Here is a 10,606-nt window from a genome sequence, read left to right on the forward strand (position 1 = left end):
TCCAGCCCAAATATGAGGTGAATATGGGGCGATGGCCGTGCACACCGTAGAGCGTAGAGGTCGGGCGTGCGTGGATCTGATCGTCTAGAACGCATGTTGTGTTTCTAGAAATATAATCTCGGAACCATGTATCACCATTGTCAATTGGGCATTGGACAAACCAATCGAGACAAGGTGGCGTGTCATCCGGGAACAAAGCTCCCGCGCAAGATTCGGTTCCGTTCCATCGGCCCGGCGCGACCCACCGGCAGCACGGATCCATGTTGGCTGAGGCCGACGGCGCAACCTTACGTACGTGCGTGCGCCGATGACACGACGCGCCCAACAGTTCCATCCTCGACGCCTCCGCGCCGTCCGCTGGCGATCGCGCGGCCGAGAGGGCCCGGCCGTGCAGCGCAAGCCACGGCGGGCCCCGCCGCTCGCCGGGCGCCCAACCGGCAGCCCGGGCCCACCCGCTCGCGCGGCCCGCCGTGCCGCCACTGCTCCGCTTTCCGTTCCGTTTCGGGAAAGCCGACCCCTGCCCGTTTTGCGCTCCGCTCCTCGTGCTTCTGCGTTATTGTGGACCAGTCCTGGCGGGGGAAGGGGGCAGGGGTGTGGGTGGAAATACGGCGCGGTGCGTGCGTCGGTGCGTAAAGCCGGGCGCCGTGACCGTTGACCGCCGGTGACCGGTGGCAGGCACCGCCCGCCCGCCCGCTCGCCTGGTCTGTCTATAACCAACCTGCCGCCTCCCCGGGCCGCACAAAGCTGGACCAGAGGCAGCATTCGCAGCAGCAGAAGACGACGACGCCGACGCGCGCGGAGCTCGAGAGAGGCTGACGACGAGGACGACGACGCCGGTGGCCATGTCGGCGGAGACGGAGCGGAGCTCCACGGAGTCGTCCGCGGCGTCCGGGCTCGACTTCGAGGACACCGCGCTCACGCTCACCCTGCGCCTGCCCGGCGACCCCGACCGCAAGCGCGGCGCCTCCTCCTCCTCCTGCTGCTCCCTCGCCGACCGCTCCTCCCTCCTCGCCGAGGCTCCGCCGGCCCCCAAGTACGCGCCACCCTCCCTCCCTCCCTCCCCCTCCGCTGTCTCTTCCCCGTAAAAAAAGGCTTTCTTTCTTGCGGCGAGCTGCGCGGGAGTTCGTTGGGCTGGGATTGACCTGACCCGGGGTTTCCCTTGTCTTTGTTTGGCTTTCTCAGGGCGCGGGTGGTGGGCTGGCCGCCGGTGAGGTCGTTCCGCAAGAACGCGCTCGAGAACGTCGCCGCCGGGTCCACCAGGGCGGCCTGCGCGCCGGCCAAGTTCGTCAAGGTGGCCGTCGACGGCGCGCCCTACCTGCGCAAGGTGAACCTGCGGGACTATGCCGGCTACGACCAGCTCCTCCGCGCGCTCCAGGGCAAGTTCTGCTCCCACTTCACCATCAGTGAGTCCCTGCCTCAATCGACCCTCCCCGCCTCCGGCCCCTGCTCATGCTTGCCGGCTTCATACTCTGACTTCTGAGCTGACGAGAAGCATCTGTATTGAGTGTGCGCAGGGAAGTTCGCGAATGACGAGATGAAGCTGGTGGACGCGGTGAACGGGACGGAGTACGTGCCCACCTACGAGGACAAGGACGGCGACTGGATGCTCGTCGGCGACGTCCCCTGGAAGTGAGCTTCTTGCGCCATCCTCCTCTCCATTAACCTTGATTTCGTTTCTTTACTTATGCAAAGTTTGTGTCCTGTTGCCAATTTCTGCTATGTGCTTGGATGATTGTTTGGACTGGGTTCATTAATTTGTTTGTCAGGCTCTTGGACTGATCAAATTGGATATCCTTGATCTGGGTGAATTGACCAAATCATGTAGTACTTTTACAAGTGATTTTGTTAAGATTAGATTGCTTGCTTGCTTGATTGGTTGATTGAGATCTGCAACGGACATGGTTGTCCTGGACTGATGCTTTACGATTTGGTTAGGAAACACCAAGGTTGCTTTGCTTGCGGTTTAGAGCAAGAGATTGATTTTTCATACATAATAATTAGATCCCCAGGAGATGTTGTTGGTTGTTGGCACTAACACAGTGCATTGCGTGGGTCTGTAGCATGAGATTTGAACAGATTAATTGCTTCCTTGATTCCGTCTGCATTTATCTAAAAATGATGTTATTGTAGCTTGTAAGAATATGGCAGACCTGAGCAAAGTGTTTTGGGAACCAACTGAATACCATTTTATTTAAAAAATTAACATAAGTGTCCTTTTATCCCCTGAAGTTAATCTGAAATTCACCTAGTGGAGCATGGATAATCGAAGCAAGCGAATATACTCTGCCTGATTTACTTGCATCTCTATTTTTGAGCTCATGTCACATCCAGAGGAATTGGCCCTGTGGGTCAGTTATAAGAATTGGATGTCTGGTTCTTTCTCGGTTATTCTTGCGCCTTGTAGTGCATTACTACTATTTATATTCACATTCTACCCTGGCACATTAAGCAAACTTTGATGTCCAGCCTCTTTCCAGTAACAGGGCAAACAATGATGCCTATCCATCAGCGTATGTCTAGCTAAAAAAGAATCCGCTTTGTAACTTTGTTAAGATATAGGCAACTAGGGATAAGGTTTCCTTTCTAGTTTTGTTCTCCACTAGTGTAATTCACTGTGACCCTTCAATAGTTTCTTGATCCTTCTAGGAAGTGTGGTTACTGCTCTGTGTGGGTTGTGGATAGTTTGGCGGTCTGGCCCTTGTCGAACTCCTTGTTATCTTTTATCTCGGTTGGATCGCAACGAACCACTCGAAACCGAGGATGACGAGAAGTGTTCTTGCCGGACTTTTGTTACACCGACACATTCCTAACTCCCTAACCTCTGGTATGCTTACTCAGGATGTTTGAGGAAGCCTGCCAACGCGTCCGCCTGATGAAGAACTCCGAGGCCGTGAACATAGGTATGCGCATGCTCGGTCGCTTTCGACACGATTTTCATGCTCCGCGCCTGTTGTCTCACGCCGTACGTGCACGATCAGCCATGTTGATTCGCTGAACTCATTTCTGTTGCTCGCAGCACCCAGAGCTGCCCGGTGAGGCATGCTACGGACGGTGCTGCCTGAAAGGAGGAGGCTTTGCTCTGCCGAGGAGATAGGAATGTGTACAGCTATCGGTTACTTACTGCTTTGGGTTTACTTGATGCTCTTGGGTCGTGAAAAGTTGTTGGTTTCATTACTCGTCTGTAGCAGCACCACTATAGTCTCTACTACTACCACATATAGAAGATGGTGATGGTGAAAGAAAGTACTGGGAGCTTGAAATATACACCTTTTTACATATAGTTTGTTGGTTTGTTTGTTTGTCTCTTGATGAATAAGACCAAACTTGCATTACTCGGTGTTCTCTGCGCACCGTCGCGAGCGAGGTTACCTGTGACACCACAGGTGTTGCCTTTGGCTTTGCCTTGGTAAATCTGAGTTTTTTTGTGTGTGTGTCAAGTGATGGTTTTTGTTTGAAGTTCATTTTATGCTAGACTGTAAGAAATGTGTCCACCTTGTTCATATATTGCTAATTTGGATGTATGGTGCATATCTGAGCTTTATCAGTGGAGTGAACATGCTGTAATCCCATGCCACTGTGCTGCCAAATGGAAATGGATCGGTCATTCAAAATGGGGCCAGAGCAGGGTGGGCCGTGTGGCACCTGACTGGCCTGGGTTGGGTCAAGATCGGATCAACCGTGTTGCGACCATGGTGGCTGGTATTATCAAAATAATTGTACTGTGCTGAAGGAATGATTGTTGTGGACTTGTGGTGCTGAACTGAAGGCCATGTTGATGCTGCTGTTGTTCCACGATCCCCTTTCCTTCCCTTTGCTTGAGGCTTGAGCTGATAAGCTCGGACGGGGGGTCGTTTTCGGCCCTTTTGCCGCCTTTCCCGCCAGTCACCTCGCTGTCTGGGGCCGCGCCGCGGTTATTCGGATCAGACCAGACCGGCTTCGGCGGGGTGGCAGGCTGGCTCCTTTCCCTTTCGCTCGCCGGAGACAACGACCCCGCCGCCCCATGTCGGGCCGCGCCGCGCCCGTCAGCGTCCTCGCCGTCTCTTCCCTTCCCCGTCAGTCAGGGAAACGGTGGACAAAACTTTCAGCTGGGCACATGCGATTGCACAGAGATCGTACGTGCTCAGACTTCAGAACCCAGGCAGGAACAGGAATCCCCAAGTTATATGCTATGGCTGCACCCATTTCCCTGCCGAGAAATTCTTGATGCTTTGCCGTGCGATGACTCGATGCTTGATTGGTCTCGGGGCAGGGGAAAAGGTTTGGGAGGAGGGCTTGGCGCTCACGCAACCCGCGGTTTCAAGGGAGCAATGATCAAAAGGGAGTTTTGGGGATGTGAAAACGAGCGCATTGTTCCATCTTAGCAAAAGCAGCCGAGCACAAAGGAGCTTGCTTGCCCTAACAATAACCACTTCTTTTTCCCCTCTAGTATGTATTCAAACAGGGCGGACAAAGTTTCTTTGAGTTTTTTTTTGCAGAAAGAAAGTTTTTTGAGTTATTTTAGTCATTTCAGGCTGGCGTTTCTTCTTCAGCCTTTTTACCAGCATTTTCCTCCGGATTTCTACAGGTTATCATGAGCCTTGCACGTTTAAGTTCATCTTAAGGCACGCCATGTTTGAACCGACACATGGGACTAGCTTGACAGAACATGCTAAGAAGGGTAAAATATGACACAAGGTTGATTAAATTGGTTTAAAAAATGTTTTTTAATTGAGTAATCTCAATAAGAAAGACAAAAGAGGGGATGAAAAAGGAAATTGCTAATGGCGCTCAAGCTCCATGGAGCGCAAAATTAAAGTAATTCAATTTTTTAGATTTCAAAAGATTCAGAAAAATTACAAACATTTTTTAACTGAAAAAAGTACAAAAATCAAGTATTTTTATTAATTAACAGGGTACAAAAAAAGTACAAATGAGCCTAACCTAGCCAACACCTTCTCTAGGGAAGTAAATCATCATATTACAAAACTATGTTTGAATCAATCCAATCTTTGAACTTGCTTGCTTACGCTGGGTTAGCTCTGATCTGAGTAGTCAAAAGACCTTCCTTAGGGCTCATTCGGTTTGGGGGAAATCAAAACGTAGGAATTAGGAGTAGTATAGGAATTTGATAGGATGGCACTTGCCAATCTAAGGATTTGACTTGCCTCGTTCCTACGCGCAAAATGAGCTTTGAGTGGATAGGTAGACAGGAAATTAATAGTATTCCTACGAAATTCTTGTACGTATTTCCTACAAACCGAATTCATCTATAGGAATTTTCCTCTGGAATCCTTGTTCCTATGTTTTTCCTATGAAAATCCTTCAAACCGAATGAGGCCTTAAGGTAGTGAATCCACCCTTGGTGGTGGGCGGGAGCAGACCTGGAGATTTTATCATTTCTAACAGCCCAAGTAGCCCAACATGCCATGATAACGATATCCAGTGCAATGTCTACTGGTAGTTCTGTGCATGCATTTTGAATCTCATCAAATACTGACATGCCTCTATTTTTGAGTGGTGTAATGGGTTCCCAACTGTGGAGTGTGAATGAACAGTTTCAGAATAGATGAATGGAGGTTCTCTCAATGTTCTCGTTGCATAAAGCACAACCACAATTCTCCAGGTAGATTTTTGGTGTAGCAGATACCTGGTGTTCACTTTTTCATGAAGAATCAACTAGAAAATTATCTTATGTCTCAGTCTGCATGAGGTTTTCTAGAGCTTTGAGAATATCTGATGTGTGAACATTACCAATCAACAACTTGTACATGTTCACACGGAGGAATTGCTTCTTAGTCCATGGGTATGTCCAAAGATCAGATGCTTGCCTATTTTGCCTTTCATGCAAATAAGCTTGTAGTATATTGAACTGATCATATGCTTGTTGTGATAGTGGCCTATGAATGTGAGATTCCAACTCTTGTAAATTTGAGACCTATTGCAAAGTGACATCTTTGGAGATGGAGAAAGAGAATAGTTTGGGGAATTTTGTTTGGAGTGGGAGCTCCCACCAGCTGTCCCACCAGAAAAGCACGGTATCTCCCCTACCAGCCTTACAAATTGCAAATTGTTTGTAGGTGGGAAGAAGTTTTAAAATATCCTTCCACTAGAAAGAGCCAACTAGTTTATCTTTAGGCTGAGATTAAGAGTAGTGGGCCTCCCATATGATCTTCACCCATGGAATGTCTTCCTTATTCAAGAATTTGTGCAAGAATTTCATTAGCAGAGCTTGATTGTGGGTGCTAATATCCAACACACCAAGGCCCCCTTGGTTTTTAGGTTTAAAAACTTTGTCACATGCAATAAGTGATGGCCCTTTCTCTTGTTCTCCATATTTTCTCCAAAAACAATGTATGAATACTGTTTTGAGTTGGTTTATCACTGATATAGGATCCCTGAGAGTGCACATGAATAGGCAGACCCGTAAACACGGATTTGATGAGAATAAGCTTACCTCCAGAAGATAACATAGTAGAACATCCCATCAATGTATTATGAACCCTTTGTAGCAGTGGCATTAAGTCCTCAATCTTAGGCTTGGGAATGCTCAGTGAAAGGCCAAGATAAGTATGGGGAGACTACCCACTTGACAACCAAAAATCCGAGATAGTGCAATCATCTTATGATCAGGGGTGTTAATGGAGATCACGACTGACTTGGCATAGTTAACTTTCAATCCAGTGTACGCCTCATAGTGTAGCAACAGGTTCTTGATGTGGTTCAGTTGTCCAAAGTCAGCTTTGACAATAAGGATAGCGTCATCTGCATATTGGATAATTGGGTAAGAGTGATGCATCAAAGGTGTTTCAATCAGTGAATTATGCATTGCTTCATCTATCATGGACTGTAACAGGTCAGCTGCAATGACAAAGATCAAAGGAGATAGAGGATCTCCTTGTCTGACCCCTTTTTGCACAGGAATTGTTTGCCAGGGACACAATTTAACAACACTGATGACAAACCACTTCCATAGACCATCTTGATCCATCCATCCATTTAGAACCAAAGCCTCTAGCATGCATGATCTTGATGATATTGTCATGATTAAGAATGTCAAATGCCTTTTTTTAGAGTATGCCAAAGGTGTACCATATTTTTATAGAAGGCAGAAAACAATAACAAGAAACTACCACTCACTGCAAACAACAAAGTGTAGTACATATTCCACACCAGAGCTAATCTGAAGAAAAGCCTATGCATACATTACAAACACAATGCAAAGGAACTTACCCTGACTAGAACATCAAAGCCGCGTCTCAACCAGCACCGATAATCTCGAAGAGCAATAACTTTACCTTCTCAAAATCAAGTTTAAGAAGAATGAGTTCTTTCTTAGACTGGTTAGACTGGTGAATATATTCATAGGACCGGGGAAGACAGTCCTGGATACACATGTTGTTGAGAAAGTCATATTGGTATTTTTGCACAATGTTGAGAATGATTTTCTGCAATCTATTGGCCAGAAATTTAGTAATGATCTTCATAGTACAGTTGAGCAATGAGACTGGTCTGAAGTCTCTAGGAGTGACAACAATATCTTTCTTCGGAATGATGTTATGAAGGAGCAGTTTATGATTTGCAAATTTACTGTACCATTGAAAAAAATCCTCAATTAATCTGTAAAAATCCTAATCAATAATGCTCCAGCATGCCTTGGGAAAAGTTGCATTAAATCCATCAGGTCCATGTGCTTTATCAGATGGTAGACCACATCATCAATCTCTTCCCTAGTAAAAGGTGCTTCCAGTGCCTCCAGATTATCATGACGAGACAACAAGTTATGGTGTAGGAGTGGGTTTGAAGTTGGGGAGTTAGTCCCCATTATGCTTTTGAAAGCCCTGAACATAATTGCAGCTTTGGTATTTGTGATCATTGTGCTCAAAACCCTGTTCATAAGCACATCAATCTGATTGCTTCTGATTTTAATAGTTGCCTTGGCATAGAAGTATTTGGTGTTAGCTTCACCCACCTTGATGTTTCTGATAGTGGCTCTTTGCTTCCATTAAATTCTCCGATGGCTGAGAAGTTTGCATAACTGGTCTTTAAGAATATTTCTGCCATTGGACTCTTACAAAGGTCCCTGAACTCTTCAATAGTATCATAGCAGAGGATTATAAAATTGGTATCCTTGATGGCATTTTTGAGGTCTAATAGAGATCTAGCCCATATCTTGAGCCCTTTCCTCATTCTCTTGAATGTAGCCGCAATGACTTTAGCACTATCACTTTCATTCACATTTTGCTCCCAATTAAGTTTGACAACATCTTTGAATTGGCTGTGATCTAACCAATAATTTTCAAATCTAAATATGTGGGCTTTAGGGATGGTAGTACCAATCTTAATCATTATAGGAACATGATCAGAGGTAGTCTTGGCAAGTGGATAGACAAAAGTTGCTGGATAATTGTTGGTCCAAGTCTCAAATGTGAAACACGAGTCCAACTTTTCTAGTAGTGGGGCCTCTTGCATATTACTCCAAGTAAACTCTCTTCCTTTTAGTGGGATTTCCACAAGAGCTTGTCTGCTAATGGTGTAAGTGCATCTAGTGCCACCCCTAGTTGGTTTTGGAGTATTGACGACAAACCTGGTTGAGGGACTAATGTGTTTGTGAGAATTGCAGGATAACACAGGTAGAAGTCCCTCATTGATTCGGTTTTCCTACCGGAGATGACCCCTAAAAATATATGAAGACATTGAAGACAAAGGTGGTATGTGAAGACATTCACATTGAAGACTATGACAAGAGAAGACATCGTGTGAAGACTATGGAGCGCGAAGACTTAGTTATTTCGTCGTTTTCTTTTATTCTTTGTTGAGTCATAGGAACCACCGTACTGTTAAGTGGGGTCCAAGTGAACCAGTCAGAATGACTGAAGTGATGCTTAACCAAAATCCTATGTTTTCGAGCGAAGACAATGAGAGCAAATCTTATCCAGAGCTGGATAAGACAGCTTTACTTGTAGCCCAAGTAAAGTTGCCGCGTGTGTTTGAAATCTAACCATTGGAACACGTGTCAGTTCTTTAGTGACCCAGGGTCATTTCGGACAAATCAGGCCGGTTTGCCTAGTGGCTATAAATAGCCCACCCCCTACACCATAAATTGGTTGGCTGCTGAGAGTTAGTGCACGGCTTTTGTCGTTTGAGAGCAACCCACCTCGAAGCCTTTGAGAGAGAAATCCTTGCGAGGACAAAGCCCTAAACACCCAGAGCCAAAGAGTGTTAGGCATCACTGAAGTCTTCCTGTCTGTGTGATCTGAAGACTTATTACACTTGAGGACTGTGAATCCTCCAGCCGGTTAGGCGTCGCGTTATGAGCATCCAAGAGTCATTGTGGATCGCCGGTGAACGAAGTCTATGAAGGTTTGGAAGTCTACCTTGAAGACTTACCATAGTGATTGGGCGAGGACTGAGTGTCCTTAGCTCAAGGGGAATAAGGTGAAGACGCGGTCTTCTGAGTTAAATCTCAGCCTCCCTAACCAGATGTACAGTTGTCACAGCAACTGGAACTGGTCCAACAAATCATTGTCTTCAACGAGCTACTGGTTCTATCCTTCCCATCTCTTTATTTGCAGTTGGTCCTTGTGAAGTCATTGCCTGTTTGCATTATCTTTTTGTCTTCACTGAGTGACTGCTTGTTCTGATTGGCTTCATACTATCTTCCATCTTGATCCATATTGCCGAGCTGTTATTAGTCTTTGTGCTTTCACTTCATTGAATACTTGACTATGTCTTGCCTAGTGTAGTTTACCTTCCACTGCATGGTAATAGGTTTATTTCTATCATTTGTCTTCAAAACTTCCATGTTTTGAAGACTTTCATAAAAATCGCCTATTCACCCCCTTCTAGTCGATCACTAGCACTTTCAATTGGTATCAGAGCAAGGTACTCCCTTGTTCTGTGTGATTCGGTTTAACCACCTGGAGTTTTAGCTATGTCGAGTGCAGGGATAATCAAAGTCTCCGCTGCGTGCCCCATCTTCGATGGAACTGAATATCCCTACTGGAAGAATAAGATGCGCATGCATCTTGAAGCCATTGATGTTGACCTCTGGTATGTCATCAAGAATGGCGTTCCCAAGGCTGGTGAAGGTGTCACCGCTGCTGATGTCAAGAAGTTTGTTCAACTGGATTCCACTGCCAAGAATATCATCTGTGGTCATCTGACCAAAGGGCAGTATGGCCGTGTGAGTGCTCTGGAAACATCTAAGCTAGTCTAGACTGGCTCTCCAAGGTCAACGAAGGCGTCTCAACCTAGAGAGATCAAAGGATCAGTGTCCTTCGCAACCTCTTCAAGAGAAATGACAATGAGAATGTTCAGCTCACGTTTGATTGCCTCACTGACATCACAAATGAGCTTCAAGCTCTCGGCGCTACTAAGATCACCAAGCATGAAGTCGTCAAGACACTCCTGAGATCACTTGACAGCTTGTTTGACACCCTAGCCCTGATGATTCAAGAACGCCCTGACTTCAAGAGACTCGATCTGTCTGACATGCTTGAAAGGCTCAACACACATGAGTTTCAGCTTTCTGAGAAACAAGATATCTATGGTCCCAACTATGGCCGGACTCGTGCCTTGAAGGCAAAAGTTGTTTCCTCATCTGAAGAAGAATCTGACTGCAGTTCTG

General features: G+C 46.4%; 1 protein-coding gene across 1 annotated transcript; it reads left to right on the forward strand.

Moving 5' to 3' along the window:
• The first annotated feature begins 730 nt into the window (after positions 1–730).
• LOC119267326 (auxin-responsive protein IAA1-like) lies at positions 731–3,431 on the forward strand. Its single transcript, XM_037548693.1, has 5 exons — positions 731–1,033; positions 1,183–1,403; positions 1,515–1,629; positions 2,839–2,900; positions 3,017–3,431. The coding sequence occupies exons 1-5, from the start codon at positions 843–845 to the stop codon at positions 3,034–3,036; spliced, it is 609 nt and encodes a 202-aa protein (XP_037404590.1). The 5' UTR covers positions 731–842; the 3' UTR covers positions 3,037–3,431.
• The last annotated feature ends 7,175 nt before the right edge of the window (positions 3,432–10,606 follow it).

This window comes from Triticum dicoccoides, chromosome 3A (genome assembly GCF_002162155.2).
Source record: "Triticum dicoccoides isolate Atlit2015 ecotype Zavitan chromosome 3A, WEW_v2.0, whole genome shotgun sequence".
NCBI lineage: Eukaryota > Viridiplantae > Streptophyta > Magnoliopsida > Poales > Poaceae > Triticum > Triticum dicoccoides.

Excerpts from the sequence above, each read along its gene's own strand:
- LOC119267326 (XM_037548693.1), top strand. The coding sequence starts at position 843 with ATGTCGGCGGAGACGGAGCGGAGCTCCACGGAGTCGTCCGCGGCGTCC. Across the intron at positions 1,404-1,514 it reads CTGCTCCCACTTCACCATCA|GGAAGTTCGCGAATGACGAG; the intron begins GTGAGTCCCTGC and ends GAGTGTGCGCAG. Across the intron at positions 1,630-2,838 it reads GTCGGCGACGTCCCCTGGAA|GATGTTTGAGGAAGCCTGCC; the intron begins GTGAGCTTCTTG and ends ATGCTTACTCAG.